This window comes from Marmota flaviventris, chromosome 9 (assembly GCF_047511675.1).
Source record: "Marmota flaviventris isolate mMarFla1 chromosome 9, mMarFla1.hap1, whole genome shotgun sequence".
Taxonomy (NCBI): Eukaryota; Metazoa; Chordata; class Mammalia; order Rodentia; family Sciuridae; genus Marmota; species Marmota flaviventris.
In genome coordinates, this window is record NC_092506.1 from 7,446,219 (window position 1) to 7,468,191 (window position 21,973).

Here is a 21,973-nt window from a genome sequence, read left to right on the forward strand (position 1 = left end):
GCAGCATCCCAGAGGCGCTGGAGCAGCTTATATAAGCTACAGGTGTGTGGGTCACAGGAGAGACCCACCCCAACCCCAGAGGACCTGAAGGAGGCTCTGTGCAGCTCCCTGGGGGGTGAGGTTTGTGCTAAGTATGGGTTTGGGTTTCAGCGGGAAACTGGCCTGGTGGATTTATGAAGGTAAGGCAAGGGTCAGGCCTTCACAGTGCAGCCCTGTCCCTGTGCCAGGCCCTGGGCCTCATCCTCCCTGGCCTCCCAGGGCCATAGGTGACCCCACTCGGATGCCCTGCACTCACTCCAGCAACGGGTGAGCTTGAGGCCAGGAGCTGTCCCCCTGCTAAGGCTTCCTGCCGCCCTCCCGGCAGCAGACTGGGGAGAAACACACTCCAGAGACAAATGTGGGGCCTTTTCCTTTATTATTTGGGGTTTCTCTGTGTGGAAACATGGGACCTCCCTACCCCGCGCCCAGTGCCTCTGTATCACATAACCAATCCCCCAGTCCCTGAAGAGTCCCCTTTAAAACTGTCAATATAAAAAAAGGACAGGAGGAGGGGGGAAGGCCCGACCACCCTCCAGGCTGGCTGGCTCCTGGTGGGCAGGGCTGGGAGGCGTGGGCTGCAGGCATTGGCTTCTGCACAGAAGGCACAGGAGATCCCAGCCCAGGGGCTCCCCCAGCAGGAAGGGGACCTGCATGCCTGACACCTGGGGTGCAGGTCGCAGAGATAGTGGTTATAAAGTCAGCAGGTGAGGCCAGGCGGGTGGGGGGACACATGAGGATGCTGGAGGAGTGGGGCTGGGATCGTGGCTCCCTGGCCGCCCAGCCCTGAGGCAGGAATAAGCAGAAAGCTGCCCTCCTGGCTTGGCCATGGGAAACGGCGGGCCCAGGGGAGTCCACTGTGAGCCCCTGGCTGGGGACAGCGGGAGGGCCACACAGCTCTGCCCAGAGCTGGTGAGCAGTGGAGGCTGGGAGGAGCGGGCAAGAGGACCAAGGCGCCTTCTTGCTCCAAGGAAGGCATGTGCGGCTGGCGTGACCTGCTGTGGCATGGTGGGAAGACGCAGCCTGGAAGACGCGGCTTGACAGACGAGGGTAGAAGGGAGCAGCAGGGTGCTGGGCCCCCGCCTCATGCAAACATGGTCAGCTGTAACCACTGCAGAAGGAGGGAAGGCCGTTGGGCCAGGGCTGTGGAATCGGCTGCCTGTTTCCCTCCTTACCTGGACCCCTATGTCCACGCCCCGACCCCATGGCTCAGAAGCCATTTCTTTACCACTTCTGAGGTTCGCTCCTGGGGAACTGTTTCCTCACTTCCTCTATCTCTGGGAGATAGAGCTGTTGGTCCCACTGAGGCAAAGCCTCCGGCTCCTGCCCCAGAATCCAGACACCCCCACCCCAGCTCCCAGGACTCAGGCTGCCCCTTCTTGAAGGCTGGCTCCAAGGCCCAGGAAGGGACAGGAGAACATGGGTCAGGAAAGAAAACCACTGCCACCAACCCTTTCCCCGACCCAGGGAGAGTCCCACCTTAAACAGGTCAAAGGTCACGACTCCATCCAGATCTGTGTCCAGAGTTTTGAAAAACCCTGTGTGTTCAAGAAAAGATGACACGGGGCTGAGAACTTTGTGCACAGCCAAGCCTGCCTGACCCCCACTCCCCCTAACGCCCCAAGCTGTCACCCCTTGAAGTAGGAAGGGGCTCTTCCTGCCCTCCCTCCCTGCTCTCCACGCACTCAGCCTCTGGGTGACCAAATACAGGGCCCTCGCGGGCTCCAGATCTCAGCCTCCAGCTCCTGCGACGGTACTGCTCGCACCGGCCATCATCCGTTCCCACCAGCTCACAAGGGACGCATTTGGGACACAGCTGGAGGGAGGAGCCTGTTGGGACACTCACGGAACATGGTCTCCAGTCGCACCAGGCAGCACACGAAGTTGTCAAAGTCCACGGCCAGGTCAGGCTCGGAGTACCGGGTGATGATGAGCTCGTACAGTTTTTTGTTGAGCTTGAAGCCTGTGGAGAGAAGCAGGTGAGGGCCGGGGAGGCGCAGCCAGGAGTCAGGGAAGGGTGGGCCTTCTCTTCTCAGGGACAAGGGGCACAAGGACCTCTGGGCAGGCCCAGGGACTGGGAGGGGCTGGGCAAGTAAGGACCAGTCTCAGGGGGCACGCCCAGCCCCGGACAGGCCAGAGAATCAGGAGTTGGCCAAAGAGGGGTGTGGTCTGGTGGTTCTGATGCCCTGGCCTCGTCCTCAGGCAGCTCTCACAGGAGGCCTGAAGCCTGGCTCTGCCCTCCCTGGCACTGTGTCCTAAGGCCGGTCACTTTTCCTTTGGAGCCTCACTTTCCTCACATGCCCAACAGGGGTAATAAGAGACTCTGTCCTTTCTTGGCTGCAGTGAGGAAGAAAGGACAGATATGCTGATAACGTACTTAGAAACCAAGGGGGAAAGGCCAAAGATGGCTGGGACCACATCCCCACAGCTCTGTGTCACCACCCCAGGGAGGAGGGCCAGGGGTAGGGGCTGCCCTGGGCCTCACCTGCAGACTCGATGGCCATCCGCATCTCGTAGGCGCTCATGCTGCCCGACTTGTCCAGGTCAAACTTCCGGAAGATGGACTGTGGTGGGGGCAGAGGGTGGGGACCAGTGAGTCACCCGGCTCTTCCTGCCCACCCCCAGGGTTGCTGAAGGGGACAGGGAGGGGAGGAGCCCACAAGGGTGGGCTGCTGGGACATGTGGGCTCAGGGGTGGGAAAGAGCTGGCAGTGGCAGAGCCTCCGTGGAGGGCTGTCCCCTGGCCTGCTCCTGCAGTGACCGAGGCTGCAAGGGGAAGGAGAGGACCTGCCGGGGGCACGTACCAGGTAGTTCCGGATGCGGTTCCACAGGATGTTGAACTCCACCAGGCCCAGCTTCCCGTTGCCGTCGCGCTGGGTGGTTGTTAAGAAGGCAGCTCCACAGCTTAGAGCTGGCATGGGAGGGGACACTGGGGGAAGGGGAGACTGGCCAAGAGAAGGCAAGGTGACTGGGGGGAGCCATAACCAGGCTGGCTGTGTTCAACTGGGCGGGGAAGGGTGCAGAAAAAGCTCGGCCTTAGGGTCAGCTGTGGACCCAGGCTTTGCTCCAGCTTCCACCTGACTCAAGACTGTGCCTCGGTCTCCCCCTCCCAGGAAGGCTTTGAACATGGGCACTGGGGTGTCCACATACCCCCTAGCTTTGTCTATTCTCTGGGCATTCCTGGGACAGTTCACCCAGCCACTTTCTGGTGCCCATATTCCCTGACTCCAAACAACAGCAGACGGACTGAAGGATACGTCCATGAGGTTCACCATGCTGCGGCACGACTCCAGGCTGAAGCCCTTGGTCCGAAGGTCTTTGTCTGCAAGAAAAAAACAGTTCCAGCCCCTCAACCTGCTGAGCTTCCTGTGCCCACCCCACACTGGGAGCACTGAGCATTCGGAGGCAGGGAGGCACTAGTGTCGCCTGTGGGTACACAGGCCAGCAGAGTGAGTGGGGTGTGGTGGCTTCATCATCAGATAAACCAGGGCAAAGTGTTTTAGCAGTCAGGCTGGTGTCCCCAAAGCCCATCGGCACCCAGTGATCGTCCCATGAGTGATGAGCAGAAGAGAAAGAAAGTGGAGAGAAAGACAGAGCGGGGTGGGGTCTGCTGCAGGCCCCAGAGGTCAGCAGAGGTTGCTAGAAGAGTGGGAGGGAGAGGGGTTCTGGATACAGGGAAGCGCGGGGACAGAGGTCGGAGGCAGGGAAGGCAGGACTGGGGCACCAGGCCCCGTGCAGCCAGGCTGGACAGCCAGCCACTGCCTTCTACCGCGTGCTCCAGCGGGTGAAGCCAGCTGTGCTCTGCTCCCCAGGCCACTGGGCCTGGCCTGGGGTGCATCTTGGGAAGAAAGGGCGCCTTCCCCTTGGTGCTGGAGCATGGCTGTCCTCCAAATCCCACCAGCACACAGAGCTCAAGCAGGGGAACGGGACTTGGCAGGATGGAAACAGTGGCAAGCTGGGCTCAGAAAGGAAGTGGACCCCCCCAGCCATAGGTCAAGGGGTGGGGTTCCGCTGAGTGTGGGGGCAACGGCCTGGATTCTGATGCTTGAAGACAACCAGGGGCAGGACATGGGGCGAGAGCAGCTGCTGGGGACCCTCACGTTTGCTAATGATCCTGTTGAGGATGGTCTGCAGCTCTCTGACACTGATCTCCTGGTCCTGAAGGGAGAGGGAGGGTGGTACCAGCTCGAGAAGGGCTGCCCCCCGCCCCCACCCCGCCCCATCCCCACCCCACCTCCACTCCAGCCTACCTTCCCTGCCAGCTGCCTGAAGAGGGACTTGAAGTTCTCATCGATCTCCTCTTCTGAGAGCACTTGCTGGACGGAGAAAGGAGGGAACAGGTGAGGGGTGCCCCAGCCTTGCCCATGGGGACAGCTGCTCAGCTAGGGTGGGAGCACTCACGGGACACATGTCACCTGGCCTCCCAAGCAAGCCTCACTCTTCTAGTCTGTGAAATGGGGATCTGCCCCCTGCCCAGGAATCTTGGGGCCTGAATGACAGGGACACAGTCCAGCTCAGCGATGAAAGGTGGGAGTCCAGGTCCCTGCTGTACAACCTGGGCAAGTCCGTCAACCTCTCTGAACTTGAGTTTCCCTTCCAGGGGGTTATCATGAAAGGACTCAGACAGGGGTGTCGCAGGGAAGAAATGACCCAGATAAAGTGTCGAGCACAGCCGCAGCACGGGGACACAGGGATTATGCACCATCATCCTCACAAACAGTAAAGTGCTAGGGAGATGACGGATTGGCCTCGCTCTTACGGCTCCTATGAGGAGCCAGCAGAGGCCCAGGACACAGGATGCCCACGTCCCCATCACAGGCCCAGGGGAGGGAAGGAGGGAGCCGGTGCCTGGTGGGGTGGCCACACACCTCATCAGGGAGGTTAGCCTGGATCTGGTCGTCCAGCTCCCTGCAAAATGGAGAGAAAGAAGGACCAGTCAGGGGGCGTGGAGGGCCTTCAGGGGAAGGTGGGAGAAGGCAGTGGGGGACTCACTCTGTCCCAGCAGTCTTCTCAGAGAAGAAGCGCAGCACGAAGTCGCCCTCCTTATTGGGCTCAAAGGTAGATGGCACCACCACGTACTCCCCGGGTGGAAGGCGGAAGCGGGTGCTGACCTCCCGCAGGTTGATGAACTGCTCCGATCGCGCCCGGGATGAGTTGGCCAGGAAGAAGTCGCGCTTCAAGTGCACAGCTGGCTGGCCCACCAGCTAGCAGGAGGGAGAGGGAGCAGGGCTGCAGCACCCTCAGGAGCCACCCCAGATCCCAGCCCAGGCCTCAGGGAGGGGCTGAAGAACAAGGTCATGGCTCATCACTTATAGCCCACATGACCCTGACAAGTCACGCTGAGGAGCAGCTAAATGCAAATAAGGTACATTAAAATACTATAACACCACCTGAATATCTTTCTCATTATCATCACTGGGGGCTTTCCCCACGTTGGATTCTGCAGGCACTTGGCAGGTGGCACCTCACTGAGTGTCCACAATGGCCCTGAAGGCAGTGCCATTTTACAGACACAAACACCAAGGCTCAGAACTTCAACAATTTGCTCAAGGGGACAGACCACGCAGCCCAGCCCACGCCCTGCTCCCGACAGACTGGCCGGCCAGTGCAGACTTGGTGCGAACATCAGGACCTGAAGCCTCACGCGCACAAGACCCACCGGGGCTCTGAGGACTAGGGTTGAAATCCAGCCCTCCCCCCACCTGCTCTGACCCCCAGGAGAGCAGTGACTGCTCCACCTGCTGAACAGTCAGGGGAAGCACTTTCCAGGTAAAACCAGGTCACATCTCCGCTCTATGCAGGGGCAGGTTTGTCACTATGCTGCCCGTGTGGGCCCATCAGGCAGGGTGTGTTCTGGGGCAGGTAGATTCAGGTGAGTCAGGAGCCACACCTACCTCCGGAGGGACCTGCAAGAGAGGTAGGGTAAGGGAGAAGTGGTTGGTGCAGGGGTGGGGACAGGGTGCACTCTGGGCAGAGGTCCTGAGTTCCTAACAGGAGGGAAGGGATGAGGAGACTGGTGACAGGGCTCTGGGCCTGGAGCCAGCGATGATCCAGACCTGTTGGCACACACAGAGTGACCTCAGGAGGGAGGGCCCAGGCAGGGGTCCTGTCCCTGGCACACCCTGGGCCTCTGCTCTGAATCAGAGCCTCCAGAATAGTTGCCAGGAAGGCCAAACCACAGTGTCTTAAGGCCTGGGGACACTGGAGGCCCACACCTGTCTGTTGCCAGGGGATCTGGGTATGGGCTAAGTCTGTGGCCTTCCTTTACCCTGGCTGGGTAGATCCGGAAGTTTCTGACCCTGTCTTGAACACAACAAGCAGGGTGAGCCCTGTGATTATACCCAGAAGGTATAATCACAAATGACAGGCACAGCCTCTCTCTGAGCAGGCCTCCCTCTCCTGGTCCTCCACACCGGCTCTGCTCACACACTTCTGAGGCATGGGGTTTCCTGACCCCCAAGATGGCCCACTTATTTCTGAAGTTGAGCCGAAGTCTGGCCCCGAAAGCTGCCATCCAACTGTCAGTCAAGCCAGCTCCTTCTTCCTGTGGGCAGCACCCCACTCTCTGAAGATGAAGGTAAATTCCAGAACCTTCTCTTCCTGGAGACAACCATCTTACTTGCCTTCCTCCTGCCTTACTAGATGAATTTTAGGACCTGCCTGCAGCTGAGGGGTTTGGCTGGTGCCTTCTGGAGGCTCCCCCTAGGGCCACCAGCCTCATCGTGTGGCAGGGGGCAGACAAGGCAGGGTGGAGACCTCGGGCGACCCCTGGCGGAGATCTCGTGAGGTGGGAAGACCGGGCTCGGTGGCTCAGCCCCAATCGGGGACTCACCTCGTAGACGGCGAAGCCGATGGTCTCCATGTCGCGGCCGAAGCGGCGCTCCCGGCGCCGGTGCTTCTGCATGAGGGCCAGCACGAAGCTGCAGCCCGACTCGCGACTCCCGTAGTCATCTTCGTCGTCCACCTCCTCCAGCCGGATCTTGAACTGGGGGTTCACCCAGAAGGTGGCTGCAGGAGAGGAGGTGGAGCTCAGAGGCAGGGCAAGAGCAGAGAGGCCCTCAGAGCCTCACCCCTGCACCAGGGCATCCCTCCTTAATCCATCAATTGTTACTAAGTATCCATTATGTGCCAGGTGACAGGCACAGTTGAGGGGGCAGACACCATCCTGGATCTCAAGGGCTCCTGTTCCAGAGCGGATCAGGTCGATTAATAGTTCAGTTAAAAAAAAAAAAAAAACAGGCGGCAGGAGCAAAGGCCACTCCCCGCCACTCTGCCCCCACTCCCGGATGACAAACATCAAGTGAGGCTCCAGCGAGCACCAGGGATCCTGGCAGGTGGCAGAGGTGGGCAGGAGTTGGGGGACAGGCCAAGGTGAGTAGATGGCATCAAAGAGCAAAAGGCCCCACCAGAGGGCTGGTGACGGGGAGGGTGTGACTGGATTATTATTCTAAAAGGTGACTCGAGCTGGGCAAGGAGGGGCACGCCTGTAATTTCAGCGGCTCTGGAGGCTGAGGCAGGAGGCTGGTGAGTTCAAAGCACTAAACTACTCAGTGAGACCCTGTCTCTAAATAAAGTACAAAATAGGGCTGGGGATGTGGCTCCGTGGTCGAGTGCCCCTGAGTTCAATCCCCAGTACACCCCCCCAAAAAAAAAATCAATTAAAAGGTGACTCAAGCAACTGTATGTGCAGTGACTTAAAGGAGGACAAGAGAGAAAGCAAGGGTCCGACAGGAGGTCACAGACAGCCAACAAAGATGACAACAGTGACCTGCGTTACTAGACCGTGACATTTAGTGTCTAGTGAGTTAGCTGACTAGGGAGTTAGCTGCCAGAACAAGCCTTTTACCAGAGCAACAGAGCCTACAGGGAATGTGCGACACTTCTGTCTAAAGGCACTAACAGGCCTCGGCCTCCTAAATTCCTTCCCTCCTAAATTAACAACAATCAAAACGATAACACACAACAAGTGTTGGTGGCACGTGGAACATTCAGCCTCACACACCAGCTGTGGGAAGGAAAAACCGGGCAGCTACTGGAGAACAGTCTGGCAGCTTCCTAAAGGGTGAGCACAGAGCTACTAGGGTCACCTCTAGGAACAAAACGCATGTCCACATCAAGGTGTGAGCATGACTGCTCAGAGCAGCACCACTTGAAACAACCAACAGTCCATCCACCCATGAGAGAATATACCAAAATGATAGAATAGTATTTGACAGTAAAAAGAAACAAAGTAGCCTGTCTTGGTGGCCCAAGCCTATACCCCAGAGATTCAGGCAACTGAGGCAGGAGGATCATAAGCCTCAGCAACTTAGTTAGGCCCTGTTGCAAAATAAAATAAATAAAAATAAAAAAGGAGGGGCTGGAGTTGTGGCTCAGTGGTAGAGTACTTGCCTAACATGTGAGGCCCTGGGTTCGATTCTCAGCACTCCATTTAAATAAATTAATAGAATAAAGATCCATCAACATCTAAAAAAAATTAAAAATAAAAAGGAACAAAGGACCAATACATGCTATGATGTGGATGAGCCTGAAAACTGTTATGCTAATTGAAAGAAGCCAGTCACAAAGGAACATGTGTATTTCCACTTATATGAAATATACAGAACATGCAAATTCTGAAGAGGAAGAAAGTGGTTGTGAGAGGCTGGGAGGGACAGTTGAGGAGGGTGTGGCTTCTTTGGGGGATAATGAAATGTTCTAAAGTTGATGTGATGGTTTGCACAATTTTGTGAATACACTAAATGTCACGGAATTGTACACTTTAAATGGGTGAATTATATACAAGAATTCTCAATAAAATTCTTTTTTGTTTTGTTTTTGTTTTTTAGTACTGGGGATTAATGCAGGGGCGCTTAACCACTGAGCCACATCCCCAGCCCTTTTTATTTTTTTTAAATTTAAACACGGGGTCTCAATAAGTTGCTTAGAGCCTCGTTAAATTGCTGAGGCTGGCTTTGAACTTGCTATCCTCCTGCCTCAGCCTCCTGAGTCGCTGGGATTACAGGCATGGGCCAAATACCAAGAAAGTTTATCACCAAAAGCCTCCCTAAAAGAAATTAAAAGAAATATATTTCATGCAGATATTAAATGAGCTCAGATGAAAGGTCTCAGAATGGAGAACAAAAAAAATTATTATGCAGATACTCCAAACACACGAGGATTATCTCAAATAATGATGATGATGATGATGATGATAATGTTTAATTTCTAGCAGGAAAAAAAATGTTTGGAATTTAAATACTAGCTTGCCAGGAGCGGTGGCACATGCCTGTCATCCCAGTGCATGGGAGGCTGAGGCAGGAGGATGACAAATTCCAGGACAACCTCAGCAATTGACCAAGATCCTATCTCAAAATAAAAAAAATAAGAGTAAAAAGGACTCAGAATGTTGCTCAGTGGTACAGTATGCTGGGCTTCAGCACCAAAAATGATAATAATAACAAAATTAAACAATTTAAAAAAGAGTGAACCCAAAGGGGGGAAAAACTGGAATTGCTAGACTAACACTGGCTGAAATACACTTGAAAACAAAAAGAATTATTAGAAATGAAGGTAGTCACTAGATAACTAAAAAAATGTTTCTTTCCCTAGGAGCTTACAACAATTCTAGACTCAATATTCCTACTCTCATAGTTCAAAATACATGAGTGCTCACATTAAAAAATTCAAGATAATGAAGTAAGTTTTTGATTTATCAGGTCATGAAATAAAGTCCAAAATAAATCAGAAGACAGAAGAAATGAGATAACAAACAACGATGACGACAAAAAAAAAAATCATTTTGTACAAAGGATCAACAACATCAAAAATCATTTCTTTGTAAAGGCTAATACTGATGAACTTCACAAGACTGGGAGGAGGGAATGGGAATAGGAAAGACCCCTAGACTGAATCAGAGATAACTTTCCGATGTTCATATATGAATATGTGAAACTCCACATCATGTTCAACCACGGGAATGGGATCCTAATTAGAATAAGTTATACCCCATGTATGTATAGCATGTCAAAATGCGCTCTACTGTCATGTATATTTAAAAAGAACAAAAAAATTAAAAACCCCAAAACTTCACAGGATTAATAAAGAGTATAAGCCAGCCATGGAAGCGCATACCTGTAATACCAGCAACTTGGGAGGCTGAGGCAGGAGCATTGCAAGTTTGAGGCCAGTCTCAGCAACTCAGCAAGGCCCTAAGCAGCCTCATGAGGACCTAAGAGAGACCCTGTCTGTCTTAAAAAAAATAAAAAGAACTGGGATGTGGCTCAGTGGCAAAGCCCCTTTGGGTTCAATCCCCAGTACCAAAAAAAAAAGTGCAAATACACAATACTATGATTAACAAAATGCAGAACATTATTACAGATGAGATCTAAGAGTATATTAAGGATAACTTTGCACTAATAACTTTGAAAATAGATGCAAAGGATAAATTCTTAGGAAGTACAACCCATCAAAATAAGTTCAAGGGGGCTGGGGCTGTAGCTCAGTGGTAGGGCGCTTGCCTAGCTTGCTCAGGCAAAAATAAACAACAGCTAAAAAAAAATTAAAGTTCAAGAAGAAAAAAAAAAAAACCTGAACAATCCTAGAACCATTAAAGATATTCAGTATCAAAAATCAATCTTCACATAAAAAAAGGAACAGGCCTGACAGCCTTACAGACAAGTTCCACCAAACATTCGGACAACAGATCATTCCCACCTTATGCAAACTCTTCTAGAAACAGTTCACTTAGCAAGACAAACAGCACCAATACCAGAATGATCAGAAGGAGAAATCAGCAGATAAATCTCATTCACAAACTTGGGTGTAAAACTATTGTACAGAAAAGTTCTATCAGGTTCGTGTTTATGGGACGTGGGGATGGAGCCCAGGCCTCCTGCATGCTAGGCAGGCGCTCCACTGAGCCACACCCCCAGCTCTTATTCTTTTTTTTTTATATATATATATATTTTAGTTGTCAATGGATCTTTCATTTCATTTATTTACTTATATGTGGTGCTGAGGGTGGAACCCAGGGCCTCACGCATGCCAGGCAAGCGCTCTACCCCAGCCCCCTAGCACTTAATCTCGAGCAGAACTTCTCATAAATCTATAAGAATTAAATCAATGTGTTATTGGCGGAAGGATAGGCCAAGGGACAGAAAGGTGAGCCCAGAAACAGCCCCATGATACGTGGGAACTCAAGGATGGCACTAGCACTGCAAGGAAAGGCGGGCCTTCTCAGCCACAGTGCTTATGAATTTGGGGAAAAACTGAAGTGGAATTCCTGCAAGAGAAGAATGCTTCGGAAGAGAGGGCGGCGGGCTGTGCCGAGAACGCTGGAGGGTGCAGGAGGGTGCAGGGCAGGAGGACGGAGCAGCCCAGCCCTGGATTTGGTAAAGCCAAAGCTGTCAGGAAGGAAGCGACGTGTGGCAATTCCTGAGCAATTTTTCTTTGAAGGAGAGCAGAGACTTGGCAGCAAGAAAGTAGGGTCAAGGGGCTGGGGCTGTAGCTCAGTGTCGGAGCACTTGCCCGGCATGTGTGAGGCACTGGGTTCAATCCTCAGCATCACATAAAAATAAATAATGGCATTGTGTCCATCTACAACTACAAAATAAGTTAAAAAAAACAAGAAAGAAAAAAAGTAGGGTCAAGAGAGGGTCACTTTCTTTTAATACAAGGGATTCTCCACAACAACACAGCAGTGAAAGGTGAGGGACAAAGGAACAAAACACTTCCTGGGGGAGGGAGAAGGGTTCTGCCACTGTCCCAGCGGGCGGCAGTGCAGACCTGCACAGGTACACACAGGGGGATGAAGGGGGCGGGTTGGAGGTGGGAATATGGGGAGCTGTCCTGGTGATGAGGTCTCTTTTCAAGAAAGTGCAAGGCCAGGTCCACAATGAGAGGAAGGCGGAGGAGGCTGAAAGTGGGAATGTGGCTAACTCACGGTGGCCCGGCTGAGACTGTGCAAAGTACTCATTTGAGGTTTGTGGCTGTGGATTTACAGGGAAAACGCCACCTCAGTTGTGTGATTTCTCTCCAGCCCCATCAGTGGCTCTGTGCCAGTCAGAGCCAGGTTCAGCTACGACTGTGCTTATGCCAGGCAACAGAAACTGAAGGAGAGAGAGACTGGGAAACTTTAGGGACAAGATGGAAATGACGACTACACCCTGGGTATGGAGAGAAGGTAAGGTGGGAGATGAAGACAGTGCCAAAATGGTGGGCTGGGAAGGAAACGGGCCAGTGTGGCCATTCCTGAACAATTCTGCTTCGAAGAGGAACAGGGACACAGTGGCAAGGAAGTTGGGTCAAGAGAGGGTCCCTTGGTAGGTTCATAGGAAGATGGAAGGGCCACCCATGTTCATGGATAGGCAGAATGAAGATTGTTAAAATGGCCGTACCACCGAAAGCAATATACAGATTCAATGCAATCCCTGTCAAAATACCAATGACAGACTTTACAGAATTAGAAAAAAAGCAGTCCTAAAATTTATTTGGAAGAATAAAAGACTCAAAATAGCCAAAGCAATTCTAAGCTAAAAAAGCAATGCTAGCGGCATCACAATACCTGACTTCAAATTATACCACAGAACTATAGTAAAAAACAAGCAAACAAAAGAAACCCGTGCAGGGTACTGGCATAAAAACAGACACACGGGTACAGAATAGAAGGCACAGAGACAAACCCACACATCTACAGCCATCTGATCCTCAACACAGGTGCCAAAAACATACACTGGAGAAAAGACAGCCACAATGGTGCTGGGGAAACCGGTTATCCATAGGTTGAAGAATGAGACCAGACCCTGCACAAAAATCAACAAACTGGATCAAAGACCCCAGAATTAGACCAGAAACTATGCAACTCCTAGAAGAGAATGTAGGCTCAGCCCTCCAGCATATCAACATAGGCAAAGACTTTCTCAGTAGGACCCTAAAGCTCAGGAAATAATGCCAAGAGTTAATAAATGGGATGGCATCCAATTAGAAAGCTTCTGCACAGCAAAGGAAACAAGAATGTAAAGAGAGGGCTGGGGTGTGGCTCAGTGGTAGATCACTTGCCTTGCTTGTGTGAGGCCCTGGGTTTGAATCTCAGCACCACATCAAAATAAATAAATAAAGATATTGTGTCCATCTACAACTAAAAACAAAAAACAAAAAAAAAGAACGTAAAGAGAGAACCCACAGAATGGGGAAAAAAATCTTTGCTAGCTACCCTTCTGACAGGATTACTATCTAGAACACATAAAGAACTCAAAAAACTTAACCAGAAAAACAACCTAATGAATGAATGAATGGGCAAATGAATTAAACAGACATTTCTCCAAAGAAGAAATACAAATGGCTAACAAATATGTGAAAAATGTTCAATATCATTAGCAATTAGGGAAATGCAAATCAAAACTACACTGAGATTTCATCTCACATCAGTCAGAATGGCAGCCATTAAGGGTACAAATAATAATAAATGTTAGAGAAGATGGGGAGAAAAAGGAACACTTTTACATTGTTGGTGGGACTGTAAATTAGTACAACCATTATGGAAATCAGCATGAAAGTGCCTCAAAGTCTAGGCATTGAACCACTATAGGACCCAGCTACACTACTCCTCGGTATTTATGTAAAGAATGAAAGTCATCTTCCTACAGGGGTACGTGCACACCCGTGTTCACAGCAGCATGATTCACAATAGCCAAACTATGGAACCAGCTTAGGTGTCCATCAATGGCTAAAGATAAAGAAAACATGACATACACACATACACACACACACACACACACACACACACACACACAGTGGAGTCTTATTCAGCCATAAAGAAAAATGAAATTATGCTATTTGCAGGAAAATGGATGGAACTTGAGAACATTACATTGAGTGAAACAAGCCAAACTCAGGTTAGGGGCCATATCTTTTCTCTCATATATTGAAACTAGAAAGGAAAAAGGAAAAGAGAGGTGGGGGACAGGGAATTTCATAAAAATCAATGGGAGATCAGTAGAACAGCAGAAAGAGGGCAGGAGGGGGCTGGGGATGTGGCTCAAGCGGTAGCGCGCTCGCCTGGCATGCGTGCGGCCCGGGTTCGATCCTCAGCACCACACACAAACAAAGATGTTGTGTCCGCTGAAAACTAAAAAAAAAAATAAAAAATAAATAAAAAAATAAAAAAAGCAAGAGGCCAGGAGGTGGGAGGTGGGAGGAAGGGAGGGAGGTGGGATATGCCGGGAGTCATATTGGCCAAATTATATTGTTATATCAATGTGCACGTACAAACATGTAACAACCAATACCACCATTACAGACAACTAGAATGCACCAACAAAATAATACGGAGCCAGGCCCAGTGGCACACGCCTGTAATCCCAATGACTTGGGAGGATGAAGCAGGAGGATCACAAGTTTGAGGCCAGCCTCAGCAATCTAGCAAGGCCCTAAGCAATTCAATGAGACCGTGTCTCAAAATAAAAAATAAAAAGTATTGGGGATGTGTCTCAGTGGTTAAGTACCCCTAGGTTCAATCACTAGTACCAAAAGAAAAAAAGAGGGGCTGAGGTTGTGGCTCAGTGGTAGAGCGCTCGCCTCACGTGTGTGGGACCCTGGGTTCGATCATCAGCACCACATAAAAATAAATAAGTGAAATAAAGGTATTGTTTAATACCTTTATTAAAATACAAAATACAACTAAATTAAAATACCAAATACAACTAAAAAATAAATATTAAAAAAGAAAAAAAGTGGGAAAACAATGGTGGTTCAACAGATTCCACAGTTCCATGAGTCTGAGGACTGTGGAAGGAGGGAGCTGAGAGAGTTGGAGGGGGAGGGGAGAGAGCAAGGTGATTCAGAGGCAAATAATTACTATGGTGGGGCTGAGCTAAGGTACAGGAAAAGGTTGCCACAGGTGAAATTGGCAAGGAACTGAGAGGCAAGACATGGACAGAGTCATCCATCTAAAAGCCCAGAGGTGAGAGAGCCAGGAGGCGGGGCTCTGGGAATGAAGAGCAGTGACCAGAAGGTGGCCAGGAGATGGCCAGGAGTCTTGCCCTCAGTAGCACCAGGGCTCTTTAGCATTGAGGAGGACATTTACTATTTTACTCTCAAAGCAAATTCTAGAGACCAGCAAACATGACCATGTCGCTTATGAGAGGAACCCGAGGCCCAGCAAGGTGACGAGTCTTGCCCTTCCCTGGCCACCCCCAGCACAGCCCAAGCTGTGCGCTCAGGCCACCTGGGTAGTTGCGGCAGCCCCCAGCAGTGCTCCCCCGCCGCCAGGTCCCCTCATAGAGTGTGGTGTTCCAGTTGCGGATCGTCCTGCTCTTGAGCGCGTCGGGCGTGAGGTTGCAGATCTCCAGGCGGGTAAACTCGCGCATGAAGTCACGGAATGACATCCTGGGGGTTGACGAAGGGAACCTCGCTCATTGTCCGGGTTTGTGGGGTTGGGAGAGAGGAGACATGGCCCAGGAAGGGTCAGGCCAAGAAGGGCTGCTCACCAGAACTCCCCATCCTCCATCTTGATCCGCAGCTGCTCCCGTTCATAAGAGTCCACGTTGTTCCACTCTGAGGAGCTGTGGGGAGCGGGGCACTGCCAGGGCTGGTGGACACTGACCTGCCTGGCCTCTGTCCCTGGGGCCTGTCCACCTTGGACTGTCTTCCCAAAGCCCAGGTCAGGAAGTCCTCTCAAAGTCAGACCCTGAGCTCCCAATTCCAGAGCATCCCCACAGGCTGGCCCAGGCCCTCATAGCCTACGCTTTATTGGGTCATTGCCCCAAACCCAGTCACATAAGAGGGGCCCCTTTGTTCAACTATGACTCCACCTTGGTCTGGCAGAGTCAAAAGCAGAAATGTCAGGGGCATCTAAGAAGCCTCCCAAACCTCTCCAGACAGTCTCCACCACCCTGCCCCTCACCCGTCGCTCCAGGCTCCTGTCCACTCCACCTCGCCCCAGGGGTTCCGCATCCGGATCAGGCTCACCGTCTGGCCCCGGTAGTTCACCTGTTTCCCAGAGCACCCATCAGCACCGGCTCTCACTCCACCTTGCCCTACTCCACACCCAGCAGTACACCAGGGAACTGTCAGTAGAGCCACAGAGCTTGTCCCTCAGGAATTTACAGCCCAGGGAGGTAGCTGGGCACACGAAGTACAGTCAATCAGGGCACGAATTGATAAGCGGCTCGGGATGGTTTCCCAAGGGAGCGATAAGGTGCTGCAGAAGGTCAAAGGAGGAGCAAGCACCTCCCACTGCCCTGGTCAGATGCCAGGGAGGTAAGGACAGGCCAGAAGGGAAACACCCTGCAGGGCAGGCCCCACCCAGGGCAGTACCTGCTTGGCTCCAGTCACAGAGTATGCGTGGCCCTTCACCAGCTTCTTAAAGGTGATGGCCTCCATGTCCAGGACACTGGAGATCTGCAGAAAGACATGTGCTCTGTGGTTGGGGGCCAGTCCCCTCCTACTATTGCCGGTGGCAGGCAGGGGCCACAGTCCCATTCACTCCATCCTCACCTACGGCTGCTCCTCCTGAGGGTGGGGGTGGCTCCACTACCCCACCAACACCCGCCCCAGGTACCCCCACCAACACTGCCACTGGTATGGGCTAAGGCTGGCCAGATTTTGTGAACATGCACACACCCCCATGTGTAGCCCTACAGGGACAGTGGGAGGGTAAGAGAGGAAGAAGGTCAGGATGGAGCCTATGGAGAGGGGGAAGGGGCCCAGATCACAGAGATATTGGGGTGGAGCCTGAGGTCAAAGACAAAGGAGATCTGGAGATGGTGGTGGGAAAAGTGGGACAGACAAGGGTGGGCATGGAGAGGAGAGGGAGGGGCTAGGAGTGGGGCAGACAGAGAGCAGGACAGATCAGGCTGGAGGCTAGGGAACTGGATCATGGATGGCAGGGCAAAAGGAGCAGGTGGGAAGGGAGCAGAGTGGATCCTGGGGAAAAGCTGAGACCTGGGAATTGGGGGGAGATGGAGAGGGGATACCTGAACACCACTGGGCATGAGGTGGAAGAGGGGGAGGAAGTGATGGATGACACTGATGTGCAGCCAGAGATGGTGCTGAGGTGAAGGGCAGGGGTCTGGGGCTAAATCAGGGTGGGGGCGAGGTTAGCATTGGGTGGGGAGAGGAAATTGATGGAAGAGTTGGATTACAAGTTGGATGCAAGGGTCATGGTGTGGGTGTCAGGCTGGGCACACTCACGTCAATGGAGCAGCCCAGCAGAGAGCCACGCTCCAACGCCTTGAGGATGATTTGGTAGAGGTCACTGGGTGCCTTGCGCAGCTCGTACCACTCGGTGACCCCGCCTGTGAAGTCCTCAAAGCCCTCGGAGGTGCTGCCCCCCGAAAGGGCCTCATAGCTGCCATTGACCCTGTGGGCAGTTCCAGGTCAGCACTGTGACATTGAGCAGGACCAGGTAAGAGGGCCAGGGTCCCCCACCCCCAGGGGTGGGGCAAGAGCTGTCCCCAGGAGCTCTGCTCACTTGGCATAGGCCTTCTCCAGCAGGGCGCTCCAGAACTCGTTGCCTTGGTCAGAGTGCACAAACAGCAGCTTCCCGTCCTTGGTGGGCAGCAGGTCATCCACGACCACATCCACCCACTCCCCAAACTGCCATAGCTGCAGGGAAGGAAACACAGTGAGTACCTGCTGTGGGATTCCCCCACCCCTGAGCTCCATCCTCAGTTTTGCTACTAACTAGATACATGATCTTAGATCACATATAGTAGATACTTATGCAATATATACATACTAGATACATACAAACTTGATGTGTACTAGGAATACATATACTGACATACACCAGATACATGTATACAGCCCTCTACATCTACAAGTTCCACATCCATGGATTCAACCAACTACAGACAGAAAATTGATTTAATTTTTTTTTTTTTTTTTTGCAGTGCTAGGGATGGAACCCTCATGCTACAAGAAGGCTCTACCCCAATCTGCGTTCCCAGCCCCCGAAATATTTTTCAATGCATTTGTGTTGAAAATGCACAGACTTTTTTCTAGTCATTCCTAAACAATACCGAACAACTATTTATATGGCATTTACATTGCCTTGGTATTGCAAGTCATCTAAACATGTCTTACAGTATATAGGAGGATGTGGAAGATCTGTGTAGGTTATATGAAAATATTACATTTTTTTACATAAAGAACTTGAGCATCCATGGATTGTGGTGTCCATGGGGGTCCTGGAACCAGTCCCCTGCAGACATGGAGGGACAACTGCACTGCACACGTGATCCTGGACAAGTTACCCTCTCCGAGCCTCAGTTTCTGTACCCATTAAAGGGAGCAGCAGTGCGTTCCTCACAGGAAAGTTAAGCAAGATTATGCAGTCGTCTGTAGCTCACCATGGAAACAGGACAGACCTCCTCAGACATAAAGGGGGTGGAAAGCCATCTGGCCAGGGCTCTTCCCCAAACCAACTGCTTTTTAGGCCATACCTCTACTCTCCCAGTTCTAGGCCGGAGTGTAGGGGTTAGTGGGATCCATATAAATATATTGAATGTGGACCCATATCCTCCAACCACTGATGGGAGGCCGGTTCACGCGGGAAAGGGTGGGGCTCAGGCCCAAGACAGAAGCCAGAAGCTTCCCAGTGCTCCAAGCACAACAGTGGGGGGCGGCCCAAAACAATAGGAGGAGAGAAGGCGGGCCCAAGGAGCTGGAATTGATGGCGGGGAGTGTTACACGGACCAATAAGAGGCCAGGGAGGAGAGGATTGGATGAATGAGGGAAGGGGCGGGGCAGCCACGCCCCTGCGGACTAAAGCAGGGCAAGTGCGGCAGTCTGCCAAAGTGGCTCCGCAGAAGTTGGTATGGCAGCCACTTCTGTGCAAGTTGGGTAAGGGGCTCCCTAACTAGGCGGAAGGAGGCGACACCCAGGAGTCCTCCACACATGGCTGGGACCACCAAGGCAAGAGGGTCTCGACTACAGTTGCTGAGTTGTCTCTCCCAATTGGAGCTCATTGAGGATTCATTAGTGTGTCTGGAGAAAGGGTCCTGTCGCAAACGTCAAGAAAAGCTGGTTTAAACAGACTTAATCCTGAGCCTTTTCTGCTAGTCTGTGTCAGAGGTCGCCAAAGCACAGGAGCTGGAAGATGGGAGGATTGACAATTGGAGATGACCACCTTTCCCCCAGCACTCTTTTTTTCAGATGTGGAAACTGAGGTCCAAGTCGGGAAAGGTTTTTTCCCCACAGGGCATAACACAGAATTTCTTCTACTTTTCCAAACACTTTCTCCCTGCTACTCAGAACCACCCAGGAAAACTGCCAGTTGAAATACCTGCCCAACTGTTTCACACATGACAGATCTGAGATGGCACTGAGAGGTCAAATACCTCTCAGAGGGAGGGCTGCCCCCGCAGGGTGTGGCCACTAGCCACCTTAACTTCGAGTGCGGTGGTCATCCTTCCATATATCCCCCAGTGCTTCCTTTCCCCCCTCCCCAGCGTGTGCGGGGCCCTTCACCTGGAAATGGAAGATGCCCGCATAGCCATCCTGGAAGCTCTGGCCATGAGGAACCACTCGGTGCAGGAGGGTGTCATTGAGGGTGAGGGAGGCGATGGCAGCCAGCAGCCAACAGTCCCCTGGGATGGGAAGGACTCATGTCAGGCCTGTTCTAGGATCTGCCCCTGGGGGTGGGGAGGTGTGCTCATGGATATCCATGTTGAGGAGAACCTGGGATTCCCTGGATGGGGTGCCTATCAACTGCCCTTAGCTTACAGAAAAGACCCAGGAATCTGGGCAAACCAGCCCCAGTGCTGATAGCCAAAGCCTGTCTGGGCTTGCAGGAGGGAGGGGTTGGGGTAGAGCCCAAAGGAACGGGAACGGGAATAGGGAACTACTGTGGCAAAAACACCCAGACCTCCCCACCCCTGAGAGGCCTACCCAGTGCTCCCTGGCAGATGTCTGTGCGAGTAGCTCCATCCACGATGAACTGCGGATTTGACAGCATCTCCTACGAGACCCAGAGTCCTGTCCCTGAGCTGGTCCCTCCTAGAAACTGACACCCCACCACCAAGACCCCACTCCCCACCAGGAACCTGGTGTCCCATTCCACTCCTCACCCAATAAGAATCCCACCCAAGGATGGCCCTCTCACCGTGGGACGCTTCCACTTGATGCCATAGGTCTTAGAGGAGTTGGGACCTAGTTCCTTGTAGCCCAGGCTCTGGGGCACTGGTGGGAAGGCCTCATCTCGGAACAGGGCCCCACTCTGCAGGCATCGGGCCCGCAGCTGTTCATAATCCTGGCCCAGGTATTTGATGGCGTTCTCATGGCGGCCCAGGCCCAGCTCCTTGGCCCGTAGCTTCTGCACCTGGGCTGACACCCCAGTGCAGTACACGGGTGTGATGATCTCCTCTGCCATCCTGTGGTACAGACCAGCTCAGTACCCATGTCTGCCAGGACCAGAATCCAGCTCCTGCCTGCTAGTGCTGCTCTTCCACCTCTGCACACCTTATTCCCCAGACCCTGGTGTCCCCCGCCACTTCACTGCCCCCACAGCACTCAGGCTCTCTGCAGCCTCCCTAGGCTCCAGAATCCAGCAGAAGGCTCCGCAGTTCCAGGGTATGCTAACCACAACCTCTCCTCCTCCCCACTGCCATTGTTCTGGGCCTGCAGCTCTGTGGTCAGCCAGCCAGCCAGCCAGCAAGCCAGGTGGGGTAGGGTGGAGCCCTGAAGTAACACAGGGATCTGGGAAGGTGTGTATGGAACCCCAGGGAAGGTCTTTTTGATCCCGTTGGCCAGCCTGTAACCCCCTCTCCAAACTGGCCAGCACCTTGCTCACCGGCCCCTTTCTGGCTTGGGAAGTGAGAACTCCAGGCAGACGGCCCCCTCCACAGACCACCCGAAACCCACAGAGCTGCTAAATTCCAGCCCAGCCCCTGGGGACAGTAGTGAGTGCAGGATGGGGCGAGTGCCTGGGCTGTGCCGCTTCCCGAATCCTCTGCCCCTGACCCAGGCACGCCAAGGGCCCAAGTAAAGGCCATCTGAGGAGCCCCTCTGCCCCCAAGCAGTGGCCAGGGTGAGAATCGCGGCCAGCCACCCAACTCCTTACCTGGAGGAGGGGAGGTTGGGGGTCGCTGCGGTCCCAGCGGCTGGCTTCGCTGGTGGCAGCTCAGGGCAGGGCCCAACCAGGAAGAGCGCTCCTCCCCGCCCTCCTCCCGCCGCCCTCCTCCCTCCCTCCTTCTCCTCCTCCTCCTCCTGGGGCTCCTACCCCGCTTCCTCTCGACTCTCCCTTATCTCTCGGGCACCTTCTTTGACTATCTCTTACTCATGGTGTCTCCCCGCCCCTCCCTCCGCAGGCCCGGGCCAACTCCGCGTGAGGACAAATTAGCAAAAGGCAGAGTTGTCCCCGGGGAAGGGCCCGCGCCTGTCGGGGTGGGAAGGGCTGGGCCCTGGCGGAAGGGCACTGCGGGGGCGGGGAGGGGAGAGGAGAGAGGGGACCGGAGGGCAGGGGGTATTTTTAACCGTGGGCAGCAGCTCGGGTTGCAGGGCCAGCGGCCCCACCCTTGCCGCCCTCCGGGCGGGCACTCCGGGGCGACCGGGCCGCGGCGGCGCCGCCCCCAGCCCGCCCCCAGCGCCCCTCACTCCGCGCGGTGCCGCGGCAGCTGTCCTCGCCCCTCCCTGCTGGCCCTTGCGCGGGGCTGAGATTACCTCGGGCTGCGGCAGCTGCTCGCAGCAGGGGCCAGGCTGGCGGCAAGCGGACCCCTACCGGACACTCGGCAAACGGCAGCCCCACCCGGTCTCTCCCCGCAGCAGCCGGGCTCCGGGGCTGGGCCGACTCCCGCCCCCACCCACCCCCGCGCCCTGGGGCGCAAGTCCCGGCCGCCACCCGCCCCAGTGGCTGCGTGCGTCCCGGCGGGGCGCGGGGAGCCGGCCCTTTAGGCCCCGACTCGCTGCGTGACCTTGGGTAAGTCCCGGCCGTGCTCGGCCTTGATTTCCCGGTTCGT

General features: G+C 53.5%; 1 protein-coding gene across 2 annotated transcripts; it reads right to left on the bottom strand.

Moving 5' to 3' along the window:
* Positions 1-398: 398 nt before the first annotated feature.
* On the bottom strand, positions 399-21,763 carry Capn1 (calpain 1). 2 transcript variants are annotated; one of them, XM_027944781.2, is made up of 22 exons: positions 21,678-21,763; positions 20,122-20,389; positions 19,908-19,977; positions 19,488-19,606; positions 17,488-17,621; positions 17,208-17,376; positions 16,332-16,415; positions 15,919-16,004; positions 15,503-15,577; positions 15,241-15,401; positions 6,868-7,043; positions 5,930-5,941; positions 5,028-5,239; positions 4,904-4,943; positions 4,286-4,351; positions 4,136-4,193; positions 3,293-3,357; positions 2,840-2,908; positions 2,522-2,600; positions 1,883-1,999; positions 1,516-1,574; positions 399-1,147 (listed from the first exon to the last, which is right to left on the bottom strand). In XM_027944781.2, exons 2-22 carry the CDS (start codon positions 20,386-20,388, stop codon positions 1,121-1,123), a joined length of 2,145 nt encoding a protein of 714 aa, XP_027800582.1. In that variant the 5' UTR covers position 20,389; positions 21,678-21,763; the 3' UTR covers positions 399-1,120. The 2 variants fall into 2 exon arrangements, with proteins under 2 accessions (XP_027800582.1, XP_027800581.1); XM_027944780.3 differs by lacking the exon at positions 21,678-21,763 and adding an exon at positions 21,079-21,185.
* Positions 21,764-21,973: the final 210 nt, after the last annotated feature.

Bases quoted from the DNA above. Each gene is read 5' to 3' on its own strand.
- Capn1 (XM_027944781.2), bottom strand. From the start codon at position 20,388: ATGGCAGAGGAGATCATCACACCCGTGTACTGCACTGGGGTGTCAGCC. The intron at 7,044-15,240 runs GTGGCCTGAGCG...CCTCTCCTGCAG, and splicing joins GGGCTGCCGCAACTACCCAG to CCACCTTCTGGGTGAACCCC. The intron at 3,358-4,135 runs GTGAGGGTCCCC...TTTTTCTTGCAG, and splicing joins CAACAGGATCATTAGCAAAC to ACAAAGACCTTCGGACCAAG.